Consider the following 21,084-nt stretch of genomic DNA (forward strand, 5'->3'; position numbering starts at 1 on the left):
ACAATACTGAATACTACCTCTCATTTTTACTCTCCTTTTTACTGTCACATCGTAAACAACTTCATCCCCGAACGGGAGCACATTCCTTTTCCTTTGATTACCCTAAGTAACTTTTGTTCTTACTCCTAACCAAACACACTCTACCACGACCTATGGTTACGAGCAGCCGAGCCCCGCGGGCCATGCCCAGGCTCTTAAAAAAGTTGTAGCCTACGGAACTAACGGGCAGGTACAAAAAAGGAAGGACAAAAAACACAAGATATGCTAGGATAAAAACAAGGAACAGATAGTGATCCTATCAAAAAATGGTACTGATGTATTCATTAATACAAAAAACTATTTACACAGGGACTCACCCACGAACTCAACTATAACATTTTCTACTCCAAATACTATTACGGTCGCTTGACGACATCGCCTGAACACCACCGGACATGACCACCACCGCTGGGGGCCTGCTCGGTTCTGCTCCTTCGACTTCGATGAGCGCAACAGGTACCTCAATGGACCTGCCCGGTTTTGCTTCCTCGACTTCGGTGAGCGCAATGGGTACCTCAAGGGACCTGCCCTATTCCGTTCCCTCGACTTCGGCGAGCGGAATGGGTACCTCAAGGGCATCACACCCATAGATGCTCAGCAGAAGAGCATGGGGCTCCTAACCTTCTCATGTAGTTGAGACAGCTCCTGGGCAGGGATGCGGCCACCAGGGTATGGCCACCATGGCTGGAAGAGATCTCATCAAACTTTATTAACTGGCCAACCCGAGCAGCTGTAGGCGCGAAACCCTCCATCGGCACGATCCTGAGCGACTCCCCCTCCGACAAGGCTTGCCCGGTGAAGATCCACCAAAGAAAGTCCACACACGGCTCCATCCTAAAGAAGGCCTCGTAGATGAATCCAGCACGCCTCCCCCTTCGGCGGAAGCCACCCCTTCTCAGGCAAAAACGGCCAGCACCGCCCTAGGCAGCCTCTAGCTTGACATCGCGCTCCAGATTCACAAAAGAATCTGTAAGTCCTCCCCCTCACTCACCCCCTCTCTCACTTAGGAACCACCACGACATACAGACACCCTCGGTGAGGAAGAAGGAGGAGAGACAATAGTTGAAGAATAGGCAAAAGACTACGACGGAGAGCCCTCTCCCTCCCCCTATTTAAGGAAGGAACATGGCAGCTGAAGAGGGGCAAAAAATAAGAGCAAAAAACTCTCCCCCTTCCCCCATTCAATGCAGATGGGAAATAATGGGACACATCCTGACCGATGGGATGCACGCTCGCCGATGGAACGACGCCGGGTCAGACAGAACGTCGCCTGGTAAGATGAAACATGGCCTGGGTATGGCCCACCACTATCGCACGACTAGGCATGAAAACCGAAGCATCACCACATGTAGGCAGCTCTCCATATCCCTAGGCGGGACTTGGAAAAACCCAAAATGGGATCTCCACCGGGAGAGATCATCGGGCTTCCTAAGTCAATCAAACGGCTTAGAAAAACACACCAAGAGACAGGTAGGAAGCGAAGGGACGCCCCATGTAGGCCATGCCGACTCCGTCACGAACAACGAGCACGGGTCCCAGTCGGACGTTTCCGACTGAAGCTCTCCAAACCTCATCACTCAAGTCATCAAGGTAAACACTTCCAACCCCCTCTATTTCTTTATAATCATTTCATACATCCATATGCGCATTCATTCCATATGCCCGTGCCTTTCGGACGATTCGGGCCCTGAACCGCCTGGGGGCTCGAGAACTAAGCATCGCACATGCAGCGAAATGCATCACAACACTCCGTGTTGCGTTACGAAGCGGCAGTTGCCTCATTAGACATGAGCAACAACAAAGCCAGGGGAGAAAAACATAGATGAGCCCCATGCAGCCCTCGCCTAGTCTAGCAAATAGGGTCATCTCAACCTTCTCATTTGATCCTAAACCTCTTGCCAAGCCCACAGAATCCCCATCAAGGGGAGGCCGTTAGGCCACCCGGGTCGGTCTCCAGAACAACCCAGGCATCTGTCGGGTTGTAGGTAAAGGAGCAATGGAATGTCACAAGAGGGCTATGCCAACCCCGTCATGAACGACGGGCCTGAATTCCACTCGATCATACCCGTTAGCAAACTCACCGAGCGCGTCACTCGAGCCCGAGCGATCGGGACAAGCGACAAAACTCAGCCCCTTCGGTTGTGAGGAACCGAGGACGGGGTAACGCACACAACTCACACCGACCCCTGCTAAGGCCCAACAAGGCTCGAGGGCTCAAGACACAAAAAGCCCGGGTCTGTGACCCCGAACTCACCCCTTCCGACTGCGCTCCAAACACCTAGGTCTGCGACCCCGATCTCGCCCATCTGGCTATGCTTCGACTGCGCTCCAAAACTACCTGGGTCTACGACCCCGATCTCGCCCCATCCGGCTACGCTTCGACTACGCTCCAAAACTACCTGGGTCTGTGACCCCGATCTCGCCCCATCCGACTACGCTTTGACTGTGCTCCAAAACTACCTGGGTCTACGACCCTGATCTTATCCCATCCGGCTATGCTTCGACTGCACACCAAAATGCCTGGGTCTGTGACCCCAAACTCGCCCCACCAGGATCCACGACTCTGACTCACCCAATCCCACGGCGCGCACCAACGCCAGGATCAGCAAGCTCCGTTTCGTCCAATCCCTTGACTAACTGCCTCGCCTTATCCCACGGCGCGCACCGACGCTAGGATTAGCGAGCTTCGTCTCGTCTGATCCCTTGACTAACTGCCTTGCTCGATCCCACGGCGCGCACCGACGCTAGGATCAGCGAGCTCCGTCTCAACTAATCCCTAAACTAACGAAACTAACCGCCTCGGCTGCACAACAATGCCTTGGTTGACAAATCCGTCTCAAAACTGAAAAACATGCACACACGCCCGATAAACAAACACCCCCTAGACAGTTCCACCCGAACCGCCCGAGGGCTCAGGGGCTACACCCGTGGGTGCGCTCACGCACACCCGTTGATGAAACAAGAACCTCCCCCGCTGGTGACATGAAAAAAACCCTCCAAACAGTTCTGCCCGAACCGCTCGGGGGCTTCACCCGCGGGTGCGCTCGCGCGCACCCGCCGTCAAGGAAAAAACGCCAGACGATTCTGCCTGAATCGCCCGGGGGCTCAGGGGCTCCTGTCGGGTTCATAAACCCGGGGTCCCTCGTAGACCGGCTTCCCAAACAAAGGCTCGGCCCAAGCTGACAACGCGCAACTCATGGGCCGGCCCAAGTATCGGAACGACGGGCCAGAAGGGCGATCCAATCACCAATCGGAAGTCCTGGCCGAGGAGGAACGGTGCCCGCTTTCCGACTCTGACTCACCTCTCTGACCGGAGCACTCACTTCGGTCTCCAGCCGCCTCCGGATGTCTCTCCGACCGGAAGGTCTGGCCAAAGCACTACTTCCGACTCCAACCCCACATCTTCGACTTGGGTATGTAAAGACCTTGCTCACTGCTCTTCTCTGACTGGCGCAACCAGAGCCGACTGGGACCAACCGACCGGGGACGCCCGCTGGAAAGGGACCAGGAAACAAACAGAGAAAGCGAGGTAAGGCGCACAAGTCAAACCACGATGCCAGGGACCGTACCCTGTCCACCTGCAGGAACAGTGCTCCGCAACCGCCCTTGGTAGAGAGTCGATATGGGACATGGGGAAAAATGCAAGACAAAACTTGTCTTTAAGTTCATCCTAGTCCCCATTCGTACTTTCTACGACAAACGTGTACCATTGCTTCGCCTTTCCCGTGAGAGTGAAGGGAAACAATTTCAACCTTAAAGTTTCTTGTGTCATGCCCGAGATGCTCAGGCACAAACACATTTCCTCAAAGTCTTGCAGGTGATGGCAGGGGTTTTCATTTTTGTAACCTAAGAAGAGTAGTGCCCGAACCATGGCTATTAAGCCAGGGTGAAGTTCATAGCTAGATGAACGGTTTGGTTTTGGAGAAAGTGGTGGCTCATGGAACTCCCCCTTTGAAGTGGGACGGTTTGGAGTTGGAGTTTGCTTCATGGTGAAAAAGGTAAAAAGAAAATATTTTTGTTTTTATAAAAAGAAAGGATACAGATACGAGGGTGAACTAGGTTCGAAGAAAATAGCAACCATTCCTTGGCAATGGCGCCCGAAAGCTTGTTGGTATTTCTTAACGTGAACAGAAAGATTCCACAAGCGCACCGAATTATCGTTGTAACTTTCACCCGGAAGTATTCAGGGTATCGTATTTTCCATAGAAAACAGAGGTACTTCTTCTAGCTAATTCATCCAAGGACAACACAAGGGTAAAGTTGGAAAGGGTAGAGAAGGATTCCTATGGCTTTTGGGTCTAAGGACTGGTAAACTTTACTCCTCCTTGTTTACTTCGGGCACTGGTGTACACCTGGTTTGCCAAGCGATACCGGCCTACGGCTCTACGTCGTACCCGAATGTGGCAGATTACAAGGGATGGACTGGGCTGTCACCACCTGCCGCCTACCCTTCAACCATGGGGTACGAGGCAAACGAAGGTAGCCACCAGCCTAGACACCACGTCTATGCTATTGACTACTACTGTAGCGTGCGTAGGGTTATCCGTCTTTATCAGAGCCCTCTAGTAGAGCATCCGTTACGAGAACGGACGACGAACCCACAAACAAGTAAGAATAAATCTTAACTATTCAGAAGACTTAATGCCATAAGAACCACAAACACTCACTTAGCGCATACTCCATTGAGGCACAAGTGTTCGTCGAGGTACAAGCTCGGGGAGACACCGACAAGTCTGGCACTTCCCCGTACTCTTCCCTCACATCTCTCCCAAAATGCTGAACTCTACTAGCTATGGCCTGAGCCTTGGAGTGATGCTCAAGTGTGGTGCTCTTTCCCTTGGTGTGTTGTTGTTGAATGAGGAGGGCAGAGGCGTCCATTTATAGGTGGAGAGGAGGGGGTTCCTTGCAAAAGTGCTTGATCCCCATATGGAAGGAGCAAAACCGACCTCAAACCGTCATTTAGGTACATTGAACCTGGCGAGCACCTTGACACTGACGTTGAGCAAGGCGGTATCTTTCAACTGACCAAAGTTGGGGCCAAACGGGACAGATTGGGGTGCGGCTGCACCCCCTGGTCTGCTCTGAATCAGCCCATGTTTGTTGGGTTGTCTTTTATGACCTTCTGGACTTGGCCCATGGTGGTGTTCTGCGAAGTTAAGGTGGTTTGGTTGGAATTTGGCCTTGTTCTCCATTCCTTCGGGCCCTGATTCTACTGGTAAGTGGGCTATCTCCTGTTGGGCTCATTTCGGATGTCTATAATGTTGCATTTCTTATATACTTTAGGCTCTTTTTCTATGTAATCCCGACATGTGCTCCTGCAAATGAACAATCACCAAAACTTGTGGAATTGATTAGTTATCAGCTCTAATTTTAAGTTTGGTGTCCATATTGGTTCATTTTATGTGATAGTTGGCGGTAAAAAACGTGAGTTAAGGACTGCCAACAACGACGGAAGAGAGGAAGAAGAGGAGGTTCTTTCACCTCTGAAGAACCAGGGCTCTAAGTTGGATAGTGATACCCGAAAGGTGGCGGACGCGAGCCGTCCATTATTCCCGAGCAAGAAAGATGACTTTCAAATTGTGCTGCGGAAGAGGAAAGCAAAAGGTTCTGGAGGTAGCTCATCCTTGACCCCGGACCTCAATCATCGATCGATACGTCAACCCTTGTTCCAGCGGGGCTGGTGTCAGAGAGAGTGAATCAACTGGATAAAACTGGTGGAGAGGTGGTAGCAACTGCTTCGGAGGCATTGCCAAAGAAGCAAAAGAGATCGAGATCTCATACACATGCACTATCGACTGCGGGCGGCAGTCCCCGCCGGGCACAATGAAACTACTAAGTTTGAACTGCCGGGGCTTGGGGCGGCCCGAGGCAGTTCAAGAAGTGCGTAGCTTGGTACAGCTATATCGCCCGGTGGTGGTTTTTCTCTCGGAGACTCGACGCTTCTCCAACGATGTGCAAGGTCTGCGGAGTAGCTTGGGTTTCCCAAATGGTGTGGGGGTTGGAACCTATGGCTGTGGTGGGGGTCTCGCCCTACTATGGTCCAATGAGGTCTGTGTGAAGCTGCAGACGTACGACAAGCTTCATATAGACGTGATGGTGGTGGATCCAGTCTCTGGTGCGGATCAGTGGCGTTTTACTGGTTTTTATGGTGAAGCCAGGAAAGAAAACCAGTATCGAAGTTGGGAACTCATGCAGTTTCTGAGTGTCCAGAGCAATGCTCCTTGGCTCTGTGCCGGGGACTTCAATGAGATGCTAGAAACTAGCGAGCAGTTTGGGCGGGGGGGGGGGGGGGGGGGGGGGGGGGGGTTGTGTAGCGGCCGGAAAGACAGATGGATGGCTTCCGTGATGCTGTGTCCGCGTGTGGTTTCTTTGACTTGGGTTTCTCCGGGTTGCCGTACACCTGGGATAACCGTCAAGAATGAATCCACAACATCAAAGTTAGACTTGACAGAGCTTTCGCTAATGCAACTTTCGCGGATCTGTTCAAGCAAATCAAGTTTTGTCACGAGCAAACAACAGAGTCTGACCATTGTTGCTTAGTGATTGAATGCAACCGATCCAAGCGGGGTAGAGGCAGAAGGAGGAGCTTCAAATATGAGAACATGTGGAGGAGGGAACCTTCTTACCTACAGCTGGTTAAAGATACCTGGGGGGGCTGCAAACCACGTCCAGGATTTAGATGCACTGCAAGACTCGTTGGGAAGGATGCGATCGGCTTTTCAGGAGTGGGATCACTCAGTTTTTGGCTCGGTCAGGCAGGAGTTGAGCAAGCTACGCCGCGAGCTGAAGACTGAGAGGAGTTTTTCCATTTACTCTGGACCGTCTAGGCGGGAAAGACAAATTATGACTCGTATTTCTGAACTTCTAGCAAGGGAGGAAATAATGGAGAAGCAACGGGCGCGCACGACTTGGCTGAAAGAAGGTGACATGAACACCAAATTTTTCCAAGCGAAAGCGAAGGAGCGGGCCATGAGTCCATGACTGGGCAGGCCGAGCTGGAGACCATGGCTACGGATTTCTACGGGGACCTGTTCACAGCCCAACCGGTCTTGGAGCCGGATGAGATACTGGCACATGTGCCGCAGCGTGTGACTGAGGCGATGAATGAATCGTTGGAGAGTCCGTTCTCAGAACAGGAGGTGGAGCGGGCTCTATCTATGATGGGCGCTCATAAGGCCCCGGGGCTTGACGGGTTTACAGCCGGCTTCTATCAAACACACTGGGAGACGGTGGGTCCGAGTGTGACTAGAGCAGTTCTGAATTTCCTAAATGGTGGTCAGCTACCGGAGACCATCAACCAGACAAACGCTTGTGTTGATCCCAAAGGTAAAACATCCACAGGACCTCAAGAATTTTCGACCGATCTCTCTATGCAATGTGATTTATAAGCTGTGTTCTAAGGTGCTCGCCAACAGGCTGCGAGTGTTTTTAGATGAAGTTATTTCTGCAGAGCAGAGTGCGTTTGTGCCAGGCCGCCTAATCACGGACAACGTACTTGTAGCTTATGAATGCACTCACTATCTCAAGCGAAAGAAGTGGAATCTGGGGGCATGTGCAGTCAAGCTCGACATGGCGAAGGCCTATGATCGAGTAGAGTGGAATTACCTCCAAGGAATGATGCTGAAATTGGGCTTTGCAGAGAGTTTTGTGCATACTGTCATGAGATGCGTCACCTCGGTATCATTCTCAGTACGGGTGAATGGGAATTTGTCAACTCCGTTCAAGCCGTCAAGAGGGATTCGACAAGGGGATGCTATCTCTTTCTACTGTGCTCTGAAGGTCTCTCATGCCTGCTGAGGGCGGTTGGACCGGCGCACCTGTCCAGGGGATGCTCCATGGGTCTCACATCTTCTGTTTGCAGACGACTGCATTGTTTTCTCGGAAGCCTCCCAGAGAGGGGCTCAACGATTGCAAGACATTCTGAATATATATAGCTGGTAAACAGAGACAAATCAGCAGTCTACTTCAGTGCTAATTGTGATGATGCTTGCAAGCAAGAGGTGAGGGAATTTCTACATATTGATACTGAAGCTTGCCGGTGAGAGGTATAGGTGATGATACTTGGGCATGGATGGGAACTAGAAAGACATGGCCTGTACTCTGTTCGGTAAGGCATACCGTTGCCTGTTCGACGAGCAGGGGCAGCAACAGGAAGCAGTTCAAGCTTCTTCTTCAGGAGACATCACTTGGTCCCGAATTTGGAAATTATGTGTGCCGCCAAAAGTTCGCGTCTTCTGGTGGCCGGTGGCAAATGACTTGCTCCCGGCCAAGGGTGCCCTGAATCGCAGACACATAGAGCCCATTGCTAACTGTGATGTCTGTGGAGATGACAAGGAGTCGGTGAAGCACGTCCTACTCGAGTGCACGGTGGCAAAGTTTTTCTGGAACCAGACGAAGATCATGTCTGGTGTCAAGATCCCGCCTCTGCACCCGCTTACCTGGGCTCGTGATTTGGTTGATCCAGGCTGTGTCCCACCGAAAGATGCAGCGGTGATCTTATGTGGAATGTGGGCGCTATGGATGGCGCGGAACAGCAGGCGGCATGGCGAGGAGCCGCGACCAGTGAGAGTAGCAGCACAGTGGGCTATCGACACCGCTTTCGATCTCTGGCAGCTTATTCATCCGGAGAAAGAAAGGAGATCTACAAGTAACCCAAAGTTCTGGGTAAAATGCAATGTTGATGCAGCCTTCTATGATGGCGATCGGTCGGCGGCATCCGGTGCGATTCTTCGCGTGTGGTGGCACAGCTAAATGGTATGGATACCGCCTGAATGCGCTGACTGCCGAAGCCTTGGCGTGCTGCGACGGAATGATCCTAGCTCGAGACAGGGGTGTGCGACGTCTGATCCTGGAGACCGATTGCCAAGTGCTCTCTGGTTTATGGGAGAACCGATCACACCAGCGGTCCGAGATTTCAGGCCTCCTTACACAAATGGAGGATATTAGCCGGAGCTTTGAAGATTTTAGTTTTCGATTCATTAGTAGAAATTGTAATATGTTAGCACATGCTTGTGCTCGATTGGTATCCCGTGATTCTCAGGTGGCGGAGTGGCCTATAATCCCACCTGGTCTCATGGATATCATAAACTGAGATTGTAATCCTGTCAGAGATTAATGAAGCTCCGGTTTCCCTCAAAAAAAAAAAAAGAAAGAACCAGCGTCGAAGCAAAGTGTTAGGGCTTGGGGCTTCCATATGGCCGGTGGCCGCCTGACCGTAGAGGGGTTATCGGTGAGCTTGTCGAAGGCTCAAAGCAGCAGAGGATGCTAGTTAGGAGGGATGGTGACACACGACATCAAGTAGGCTAATTCCCAATTCCCAAACCCGCATATAGGCTTAATTTTATGGGTTGCCATAAGCAACAATTAAAACTATATGTGCATTCACGGGCTAGTCCACTCACATCCCTAGCTGGGTGGGGTGAAGGATAGCGAAGGAGGTAGCAAAGTAGCATAATAGCTAGGATGGAGGTGGAGGCAGGATATCATTTGTGGCTGGAGAGAACGTTGGCAATGCCCTACGGCAAGGTGGCAACACCACGTCAAAACAGACAGATTGCATGCACCACCAATAAGGAAAATCCTCATCCAAATTTACTTTATCTAAATTTATTACACAAGCAATTTATCCTCATCCAAATTCACTTTCTCTAAATTTATTGCACAAGCAATTTAGTTTCAAATGTGTGAAATGGTGTCTTTTTAATGATTTTAAAGGTTTGAAAAACAAAGAAGAATATTCAACAGGCGTGGTAGCAAATTGTCAACAAGATAGCTAGAGGTGTGCAAAGCAACGGACACTGTGACCATCAATCTTGGAGATTATTACCTATACACCTTTTATATGTTGGGAATACCCAACTTGAGAATCCTAGCTCCACCACTGGATCCTCATAAATCATCATTGAAACATGCTATATGCGTGTGCTGAAGTATATAAGTAAACATTTCTCCCAATTTAACCTTTTTGGTACAACTACTAGTTGCACGTACAGCCCATAACATGACTACATCCATATACCCTAAGCCACTAATCAAAGGTAACCTCTCTTTTGGGTGTTTGAAGATCTGCGATCCAAAGCAAAGGTTGAACTTATCAAATTATGGAACAAGAAAACATCCCAATCTCTACATACGTCAATAAGTATAAATTATTCCAAAGTCGCAGCAAACGTCCACCATAGGAAGCAAATAATAACATGATATACATAATAAAACTCCCTTGTGCCATATTAATATCCCATAAGGAGTTCTCAAAAAAAGAAGATTTCAAAGATTTCATAAGAAATTACGGGGATAGGAAATGAAGCTACGCTCAATCCTGAAGATCATGTTAAGCCTGTAGTGATAGAATTTATTCGGAGCTTGTTCCTTTTTCTATGTACTCCCTCAGCCCCAAAATAAATGTACATATCTCATTTCTCGAAGAGTCAAACTTTTTTAAGCTTAACCAAATATATACACAAAAGTACTGATGTTTACGATGTGTAATAAGCATCATTACATTTATCATGGAATATCCTTTCATAGCAAGCCTATTTGAAGATACAAATATTGATACAACTCTATATAGCTAGTCAAACTTAAAAAACGTTTGATCTGGAAAAGCGAGATATGCATTATTTTGGGACGGAGGGAGTACACTACAATATAGTATCATGTCATGAAATCCGCTTTCTTGATGAATATGACAAATGCGGTAGTCTGTAGGATCTATAATCTGAATAAATTTGATACTCAAATGTAACTATAATATAAAGAATAACTGGAACCTCTATGCTTAATAAATACTGAGCTAATCACCTTTGCTGACTCAGATGTCAGAAGCTCGTGTCTACTGGATGTCGAAGTTTTTGCGAAGTGTAACTAATTTTCTTCCAGGAGTTGATTGGGTGGTAATGTCTTGATGAGAGGTTTCAGGGATTCCATGATACTAACAAAAGAGGGTCGTCTCCAGGGTTCTCTGAGAACACAAATAAAATGGTCCATCGAAACAACTTTGATAGTTGAGTAATGAGAAGATGCATAATAGCAGGTATGTTAAGTATTAGATACCTGACCCAGCAGGACTCAATTACTGCCGCCACTTTCGGATCAACACTGCTTGGGATCTCAAGCCTTCGTCCCATGAAACCAACAGCTGCTACGACCTGCAAGTAACGTTGTTTTTTTAACAAAAAAGATAGAACTCAAGGATTTGCTCAATGAGGTATATCTGAAGCTAGAAAACGTCAGTGTGATACTGTGATGCATAAAGCATAAGACGCAAACCTGAGCTGGATTTAAATTACTCCATGGCTTCTGCAATGTCATAATCTCCCATAGAATAACACCGAAGCTGTAAACATCAGACTTCTCATTTGAGGGCTCCTCACGAAGAACTTCTGGCGCCATCCACTCAGGCTAGATAACATGACACAGAATAACACTTAAGCCACATAGATTTCATAACAAAACAAAATATACTAAACAGAACAATAAAACAATACAACTTACAGTCCCTGCTGCAGTCTTGGAAGACAGAAATGTGTTTGCCTTCAATCTGGAGAGACCAAAGTCACAGACCTGCAGAATAGAAGGGGTACTTCAGTTAAGGTAGTTAGAAGAGAAGACATGACGTTACACAGGTAGCAAATGATTATATTAGAAAGGGAACATTCTAAGGGTCATCAAAATACACTGCACTTTATCCGTTTTTTTTTTCTTTTGTGATGAGACCTAATCATAATAAACATAACAACTATAGCTTGTAACAAGAACATTACAAAAATATAAATGATGAATCATAAAGTTATAAATTTTATTACTGCGATCATTAAGTCACTGAAGGCAAGTTCTTTTCCTAATGAAAGTAAAAGCAAAATCAGAAATTTCATACTTTCACAGTGTACTTTTTGTCAACCAACAGGTTTGGTGACTTTAGATCCCGGTGGACTATTGGAGGATTACGCTTATGAAGATAATTCATCCCTTTTGCCTGTACATAGAAGATCACAAACAATAGAGTATTAAACGACGATTGCTTCAATTTCAACTGAAAGGTCAATGTCAACTTTATTGAAGAAAGTATTTATCCTTCCGAACAGCCTACTATAGTGGTGCCATAGCCCCGATAGCAATGGCAGCAACACACTGCTGCACAACAGCAGTACTGTAGCAGTGTAGTGTACCCTTCCATGACCCTCAATGGTCACCTACAGCTTATAGTACGTAGCCATGCTCTTCAGTGCTAATATATTTCAGGTTTCGTGTATGATCTTTTTTGTTGCATTCTAAACCATCTTTCGTTTTGATCATTACTCAAGGACTTCAGATGCACATAAAACCCAAAATTGATAGCTTCATGCTTATGAAAATCTAATCAAACATGTTGGGCCTGCAAACATGTCGTTCACTAGAAACCCACATCTCCACTATACTCCGCAGTTTCAGTAAGCGTTATTTAAACAAGTTTTTTACCACGTCGAAAGCCATACTCAAGCGGCGCCGCTCATCCAGATTTTCCCGCTCATCCAGATTTTCCCTTGCACCATGCCTGTGTAGAAGTCTGTACAGGCTACCTCTGCACATAGGAAATAAACAGGTTGAGTCCTGGAACCTTGGACTAGCTCTAGGGGCGTACAGATAGTATATTTGAAAAAGTAATCAGAAAGTAAAGACACACCTTGACAGGTATTCAGTCACAATTGAAAGGTTAGGTGGCTGAGTGACAGCGCCCATAAGAAGAACAATGTTCGGATGTCGCAAACTTCTCATAATTGCAACCTACAAAGGAGAAGCCTCAACACAGTAAATGACAAATGAACATCAAAATGCTACAGCAATGCATATTTATAGTTCTTCAATGAGGCGCAACAGCGTAAGTATTCAATATTTGAAGAATCCTCTGGACATTGATTTCTATGGACACAAAATTTAATCTGAATAAGCATCTAGTCATATGTAGGGTACATTATTACATTGCATAATCCATTTATACTAGGACATATTCAGAACACTGTTTCTTAAGCTGCAAAGATACCATGAGAAAAAGTTCAGCAGGAACTATGTGACTGATATGTGCACAAAATGCTATCTCGTAGTTATACCTCTCTCAAAAATTCTTTGAGACGCTCTGGGTGGAAGTCCTGCTCCATTAGAATCTTTACTGCGACATCCTGGGTTAAAGAATAGCCCCGTTAATTGAACCCTTCCATCCTCGTCAGACTACTATTGTAAGCAATAGATGGATTGTGGTAAATTCAGGCCACTGATGTTTATTCTAAAATGCTGACTAATATAAGCAGCTGAATACCTTGTTTTGTAACCAACATAATTAAAATGTCCCATATTAAAATAAAGTGTTTATGTCTCTACCGAGATATAGAGAATATCCATTATCCTGAACTGCAAAAATATACTTGTGATAAGTGACAAAAAAACATACCGAACCATTCCAATCTGCACGGTGCACAGTACCAAAAGAACCTGGAACTTTTCCTCATTAGTATAAAAATAGACAAAACATTTAAATTTTCAAAAGATGACTTTGTAATTGTTCTAATTTTCAAGACATGCCCTAGCAGGTCTACAGGACCTGAAAACCTCGATTCAGGTAAACAATTAAACTTTGGCTAAAAGGGTAGACATAATGCAATAGAAAAGTGCATGTTGTTATACTGTAACAATGGAGAATAAAAACCTAAATACAACTGGTAAGTACAGAATTCAGGAGGAAACACACCTGCACCAATTTTCTCTTTCAGAACAAGCTCACTCCATGGGATAATCAAGTCTTCTATCTCAAGGGACATATCGCTAAAGGGATCACTTAATCCAGATTGAGTATCCTCTGGGGAACTGGAAATGTTTTTAATAAAATCAACTTTGGATATTGAAAGATCAACCTTACTTTTTAGATAGAATCTTATCTGAGTACCTCCTCTGCATTATAAAACTCCCATCTTGACTACCGCGTTGAGTACCATCCTTAAGATGAGTAAAGGTAGCTTGACAATCACTGTTTGTTGCATGTGATGAGTTTGGACCTAGATTGGATCCCATAGGCTCATCTAAGTCGATAACCGTTCCTAAAATTATTCAATGTATATATCAGATGACATTTCCAAGAGATCCTGAATCTTATACTGTTCAGCGTGCAGAGAGATACCAGCTGCTGGATCACTGAACATGAGATTTAACGACTGACAATCTAGGAAATATTGCTTGGCCAACAACTTGAAATTATCAGAAATGTCAGCTGAGTCATGTTTTGGTGGGCGCAATGGTGAAGAAACCGAGATGGATGATAGTCCATTCAAGAGGGAGTCAGGTTCAGATAAGAATCCTGGGTTCCCAATTAAATCAATTAGATATTCCCTGTATCAGGAAAAAAATAAAATCAATAACTGATTAAGCACCGTCTACATCTGCCAAAATTGACAGCTGCAACATGAACAAAATAAAATCTAGTTAAAATATGTTAAAATTAGAATGTCCATTTAAATTTCTTTTCTAGAATGACTGCTATATTTTTTGTATTCATCTTATCCTCCAAAGTTTTAAACAGTTGAGAAAAGAGTGTGATATCAGCAGGACCAGCTTCATGCATATGTATCACTGCAAAATCAGTTATCTGGGAAATGCATTATGCATGTCAATTAGATCTTTCATTTTCAAGATTTTCAGATATACTTGAGAACTTTCACCAAGTGCACTAAATAAGAGTACCATAACTTTCACTTAAGTATTCTGTTATTCTCATCTTTGTTATAGTTCGAAATAGTACTAAGAGTAAAGCTCATTTGAAAGGATACAACCTGTCATGACCAAATCGCACCAAGCAAGAAGTGGCAGCACCAGCTTTGCAGTACTTGCATCCCTTCACAACGCGACAGGGCAGATTGATGGAGTCCGCCAGGGTCTTTTTGTTTTGCTCGCAACGAAAGCAGGCAGGATCAATGCAAGAAAATGGAATCGACAAGAATAGGGTGATGATAAATAAAATAGTGAATCATATATGATACTTCAAGGTGGAGCAGCTTTTCTCCTAATAAAAGATCAATATGATTGGATTAACACTAGAAAATTATTCATGATATGAGCTTTAATTTCAGAGAGAACGAGAATGCCACATAAGACACAAGGCCAGCTTAGAATCTTAGCAAAGATACTTGCAACTACATCATAGAAAAGAAGACAAATACTACGTTCCAATATTATGTCATAAAATATTGTGACTGGAGTGACATGTCAGCATCTGCTAAGTACACAATGTACGAGCAAGAAGCAAGATCACCTTGAACAGTAATGCTCGGTGGCAGCAAAAGCCAATTGATAGCTTTCCGATGGGAAGTACAACAGACCCTGAGCTAATCTTCAGGAACCCGACAGAGTCTCTCCACCGGAGACCCAACTCGTGTTCCTCAGTAGCTGCTACTGATCCCCTTCGACGGAAATGTGCACGTAAGATAGACAGCAAGTACACCAAATGAGAAATGCAGTTGTAACTCACCCCATCTTTGTGGACACAACGGCAGCGAGTCGAGTGGCGATCTCCTTGGAGTCGGCGCGGTTCCGAGAAACGTCAATGGCCATGCTTATCAGCTGCCGCAGGTCATAGTCCGCCACTTTATCTACGATGACCACCTCGATGGCAGAATCGGTGGGATTGACAGCCTTGAGAGACTCAATGGAGGGGACGCGGCCGCCGTCGTGCACGTCGTTGCAGAGCGTCCATATGAAGGGATCCATCCCCTGGATGAGATAAAAGCCATCCGGGACCTTGTCGGAGTAGGACAGGCTGCCGTTGACCTGCGAACAACGCGGTGGTCACTCGGAGAACTCAGACATTGGCCACATTTCAGGCAGCGGTAGTAACCGTAACTGTAAGAGAGGGAGAGAAATGTGCAGACCCAGAAGCGGTGGGAGAGGGATTGAGGCGATGCAATGTGCTGGAGGTGGTCGGCGGCGGCGGTGGAGGAGGAGTCGAGGAAGTTGGGGTCCGCGGCGGAGGAGGCCTCGGAGCAGAGGCGGAGCGCGAGGGCGAGCTGGAGATGGTAGGCCTCCTCCGCCTGCTGCACCCAGCTCTTGCTGCTGCTGCTCGGCGGGCGGTCCGCGTCGCCCTTGTCCCTGTACTCCACGGCGTTGGCGAGGGTGGAGGAGACGGTGGAGGATACCTCGCCGTCGTCGCCCCCGACGCTGCTCCCGCTGGACTGCCGCTGCAGCCGCAGCCAGTCCGCGACACCGAGTTGGGGGCTGTTCCTGTGCGGCTGCTGCTCGAACGGAAGCTTCGCGGCAGCAACGGACGCGTCGAACGAGGAGGGCCCGTCGTCGTCGGACGCGAGCGCGGGAGGGTAGTGCGGCGAGCAGCCGTCGTTGCTGGCGCTGGTGGGCGGGGAGGACGCGAGGAGAGTGTACGACGGCCCCGCGGCGGATGATGAGGCGGGGGGCCCTCGCCTCCCACCGACGCTCGCCGCCGCGTGCGGCCACTTCGCATCCTTCATCATCTGGCGTCCCCCGCCCGTGGCGTGCGGCGCTGGTGCAGGTTGAGCTCGCGGCGGGCGGCTGCTAGCTCCTCCGCATCGGCCGATCTGTCGATCGCTCGTGGCGTGCGGGCGCTTTTTGCGTGCAACTACTCTACGGCCTTGTTTAGATTACCCCAAAATTCCAAGTTTTTTCACTCTCTCTTCATCACATCAATTTTTAGCCACTTGTATGGAGCATTAAATGTAGGTAAAAAAAAACTAATTGCACAGTTTAGTTGGAAATCACGAGATGAATCTTTTGAACTTAGTTGGTCCACGATTGGACAATATTTACCAAATAAGACGAAAGTGCTACTATTCATCGGGTTGAAATTTTTCTCAATCTAAACAAGGCCTACTAGTAGTTTGCCCTTGGCCGCCGCCACCGCATCCGCATGTGAGGGAGAGGGACACGCCGACGCGGACGCTGACTCGTGGATGGACGCACAGCACAGGGCACGCGGCGGCCGCGGGCGGCGTGCTTGGGATTCTCGGAGCACGTCGAAAGGAAAGAGAAGGGAAGCGGCACTCCGCACTCGGGTCCCGGGGCAAGCGCGTTGCGGCAGCTAGACACGGCACGAGACAGAGACCGAGACCGAGGGGGATGGGCAAGTGGGAGTGCCCAGTTGCCCATCATCAAAGGACCGTCAGGTGCATCCATCGCTCTCGCCACTCGTTCCGATGAGAACCCGCGCTCTGCGGCTCTGCCACTTGTCAAATAATACTACAGTTCTAACATACCATACCAGCTTTCTTAAATTTGTCTAAATTAACAAAAATAGTTATTAATATTCATATTATCAAACAATTCATTAATGTCATAGATATTAACATTACTTTACTTGATCGAATTTTAGATTGTTTGATTGACTAAGAAAAGAATTAAAATGGGTGATAAAGGTGTTACATTGGAAGGCAGGAATTTCACAATAATTATGTAGGAATTGCACGTGGATCAAATTAGGGTTTTCAGAGAAGTTTTTGGGTTTCGTCAACGGTAGAACTTATTTGGACAGATTCTAATCCTGGACTAGGCCGAAATGACCTCAAGCACATTAGTTAGCTTTGGCATATGTCAGCCCAACAAAGCATGATACGAACAATGGCACAGGCCCAAGTGTATATTTCCTTCGTAAGAAGGGCACGACTGAGAAATGCTTCCTTCTTTTCTCACATCGTCACACGCAAATAACGTTTCTTTGTTCCTTTTTCTTCCTACTACTTGACAAAATCCAGTGTCTCTAAATAAGAAGCTAATCTCTCCATATTCTTTATTATACGTGCAGAGTTCAAATGTTCAATCCAGATACAAAATCACATCATGATTGATTAATTGTCCACCAGATACCGTGTTCCATTGACCGTTGCCCATGCTTGATTGGTGATGGCCTAGACTCACCATCCCAAGATCCATGCATGAGTAGTATATGCTAGCACGACGGGGCGCGCTGCCGCCGCGCCCGCGATGAACAGGGAAAAATGTTTTAAAACTCGGCTGGACAGTATTTGCACAGTAAACAAAAAATATTTAAAATTTGGTTAAACATTGTTTGCGCAGTAATTGAAAAAAAATTAAATTCGGATGAACACTGTTTGCACAGGGATGGAATTTATAAATTTTGGATGCACAGTGTGCTATAGTCGCAGGGGGCGCCCGGTTTACAATATGCTGAGACCATTTTACAGTCTGAATTCAAAGCCTTCTATGTATAAAAGTATTCAGAAAATATTTCTTCAGAGTTTGGAGTGTAGGGTATCAGAAAAGCTCCTTCAAGAATTTGGTTGATCTCAGAGTGTCTCTAACATATTAGCTATTACGACACCCAAACCTAAATATGCGTCGTTCACGTCGGTTTGGGTGGAAAAAGCACGGTCCAACGGAGTACGCAAAGTAGAGACCCTATTTGCGTCGGCGTGGAGAGGGAACGCAAATAAGCGTCATTCTCTCTCCTCAACCCATATCTCTGCCGCGCCCGCACAACTGTTTCGCGGGAGGGGAAGGAAGAGGAAAGCGCTCGAGACCGCGGGCTTGGCGGCGGGCGACGGATCTCGCTGCTTGGACGGCGGCGCCGGGGACGAGAACCGACGCTTGACGGGCTGCTGCGGCGCGGGGTCAGCGACGGCGTTCTTCGGACCCAGGACGGTCCGCTTGACGGCGGTGGTCTCGCTGGCGTCGGGAGCGGCGGAGGGGTTGGAGGAGGAGGACATGAGGGGCGGCGTGGCGTCGGCGGCGGACGCGGCAGGCTGAATGACATAGCCGCGGGGCGCTCGACGAGCGGCTCGGGCTTGCCGACGCAGGGGAGGGGGCGGGAGGACGAGACGGTGCGGAGTCTGACCACGCACGGTACGGGGCGCGCAAAGCGGAGGCGGTTGAGGTGGACGAGGTGGCCCACGAGCTGCGGGCGGGCCGCGGCCAGCTACGCGTCGACGGGCGGGACCTGGACGTAGGTGCAGTGGAGGCCGTCGGAGAGGTTGAGGAGGACGCCGTTGGAGAGCGGCGCGGTGAGGAGCGGGGAGTCGGAGGTGGAGGCTATCAGCGCCGGCAACACGGCCGTCACCTGCAGCACCGACGAGCGGTGCTCCCCCACCACGCGCTCCTCCGTGTGCATCGCCTGCAGCAGCCGCAGTAGCACCCCTGCGTGACCGTCGCCATGGCGGGTGGAGATGGGATCGAGGGATGGGATGGGCGAGGTGGAGGGATTTAGGGGGATTTTGTTTGCAAGCGGGGGAGGAGCCGAGGAGGTGGAGAGAGAGAGATTCGAGGGCCGTGAAGGCCCGCACAACTGTTTCGCGGAGGGCTGATTTACGTTGTCCGTTGGAGAAGCTAAATTTTGAGTGCGGACTCTTTTTTCTGTGCATGACCCAAACAAGAGAATATGTATTGTGTTTAGGTTCTCGTCGTTGGAGACAGTCACATGTTGCAACTTCTACCGAAGCCGTGAAGCACATGACTTTTTTTCTTTTTTTTATTATTAATTTGATTTGATGGGAGGAGGGTAGGGCCGGTTATTTTTTGTTTTTTAAAAGTCAACTGCGTGCGTGATGTCGTGCTGAGGTTGGTGTGGCCGGTGTCCATTAATTCCACGATGAAATAGTGCTCAACACAGTTCCAGGATGCCTGAGAAATGATGTAGACTAGGCCCGATCTTCCGAAAGGTATGATAGCATCGATTGGTAGAGACTCGACGTTCACGATCTAGGCTTCGAACCAAGACTGATTCAGACCCCCTCAACTGTTACACCACTGCTCCGTTGGTTATCAACCACGCGAACGCGATTGACCTCACCGAGAAGGCTTTCCTGCAAGCGAATCGGGAACATAAGCAAGAACGAGATGAACGCAATCTAAAATTACAAATAAATATGAGGCTTATAATGACGAGAAGGAGTTCAAGTCTTTATTCGAAAGGACTAATCGCCATAGGCGAACAAGATCAAGAACTAGGGCCCTGGTTCACAGCAAGCGGCCTTGGTGGCGACAGTTGCAGCAAAACGACGTCTGTTTCATGAGAAAATCAAGAACTAAACAAAATCTAAACCCTAAGAAGAGCGACGGCTGGTATTTATAGAGTCTTGGGCATCACCCCCCTGGACGCGCCCCCTAATGGGCCCAAACACGATACACGGTCCAACGGACCAAAAGACGATGTCGCAGCACCCTGATAGATTCTAGATGCTGACTTGTTTCGACGATTCCCATTGATTCTGAAGGGATTTTGATGTGAAACCAATTGGGTTGGCTTCCTTATCAAATTAGCTTTCCAACCATATGTGGATCATCGAAAACGGAGTCCGGATGCGTCCTAGGTGACCAGTTTAAGGCAGACTGGTCCTGGAACCCGAGATGGGCTCCAACTTCAGTTGGACTGGGCCTCCAACATGAGAAAGATGAATTGGACGCCCATGCTGGTCCTCCTCCTCTCCTTAGCTTGTATGATGAAGAAGTGATGTCCTCATCATCCTTCCTTTCTTGAATTGAAGTCGTCCTCGACTGAAGTAGATTGTCTCCTCTATTGGATGACAGCAACGATGGCTCCGAAAGAAGACATTCATCTTGGCGCCCCATCCTTCGCAAAGGCGGCTGCCATGGTGGCTTTTCTATTGGGAATTCATCCTCCTTCTCCTGCAAAAGGTTAGTACCAACAAGAGGCATAGCACTAGGAGTAGGACCAAGTGGACATATAGGCGATGTACAAGGTAGAGCATAACATGGTTCATCATGAATAGCAAGAACAAATTTTAGAGCAAATAAAACTTCTTTCATGTTACTTGAAGGTTCATTTAATGGTTTGCTAGAGTCTTTATCAAGGCTTTTTTTTTCTTTTCAGCAAGTTCCTTTTCATATTGCACAATTTCAGCAGGTGTTAAAGGAAGTAAAACAATGGTCTTTCCTTTAAACATAAAAGTATATCTATTTTGTCTACCATGATGTACAACATTATTATCATATTTCCAAGGGCGGCCTAATAAAAGTGAACAAGCTTGCATAGGCACGACATCAAAATCAGCATAATCATGGTATGACCCAATAGAAAAATGCACA

The 21,084-nt window shown here is 47.7% G+C and overlaps 1 protein-coding gene across 4 annotated transcripts; it reads right to left on the bottom strand.

Annotated features, from left to right (window-relative positions):
* Positions 1–9,796: 9,796 nt before the first annotated feature.
* Positions 9,797–16,647, bottom strand: LOC136477352 (serine/threonine-protein kinase CTR1-like). Of its 4 annotated transcripts, none has more exons than XR_010763990.1 (17): positions 15,930–16,647; positions 15,530–15,828; positions 15,314–15,461; positions 14,835–14,938; positions 14,186–14,394; positions 13,955–14,105; positions 13,760–13,875; positions 13,463–13,503; positions 13,125–13,193; positions 12,701–12,801; positions 12,496–12,598; positions 11,915–12,013; positions 11,533–11,601; positions 11,308–11,439; positions 11,092–11,186; positions 10,840–10,999; positions 9,797–10,104 (listed from the first exon to the last, which is right to left on the bottom strand). XR_010763990.1 is itself a non-coding variant. In XM_066475475.1 (16 exons), exons 1-16 carry the CDS (start codon positions 16,521–16,523, stop codon positions 10,903–10,905), a joined length of 2,427 nt encoding a protein of 808 aa, XP_066331572.1. In that variant the 5' UTR covers positions 16,524–16,647; the 3' UTR covers positions 9,797–10,902. The 4 variants fall into 4 exon arrangements, 1 of the variants encoding a protein (XP_066331572.1); XR_010763991.1 differs by having other exon boundaries at positions 9,797–10,756; XM_066475475.1 differs by having other exon boundaries at positions 9,797–10,999.
* Positions 16,648–21,084: the final 4,437 nt, after the last annotated feature.

The sequence above is a fragment of the Miscanthus floridulus genome, chromosome 8 (genome assembly GCF_019320115.1).
Source record: "Miscanthus floridulus cultivar M001 chromosome 8, ASM1932011v1, whole genome shotgun sequence".
NCBI lineage: Eukaryota > Viridiplantae > Streptophyta > Magnoliopsida > Poales > Poaceae > Miscanthus > Miscanthus floridulus.

What these genes read in the sequence shown, in the direction of transcription:
- LOC136477352 (XM_066475475.1), bottom strand. Translation starts at nt 16,523, where the DNA reads ATGATGAAGGATGCGAAGTGGCCGCACGCGGCGGCGAGCGTCGGTGGG. An exon ending in GTTGTGTCCACAAAGATGGG is followed by an intron (nt 15,462 to 15,529) that starts GTGAGTTACAAC and finishes TTTCCGTCGAAG; the next exon opens with GGGATCAGTAGCAGCTACTG. An exon ending in GTGACTGAATACCTGTCAAG is followed by an intron (nt 12,599 to 12,700) that starts GTGTGTCTTTAC and finishes TCCTATGTGCAG; the next exon opens with AGGTAGCCTGTACAGACTTC.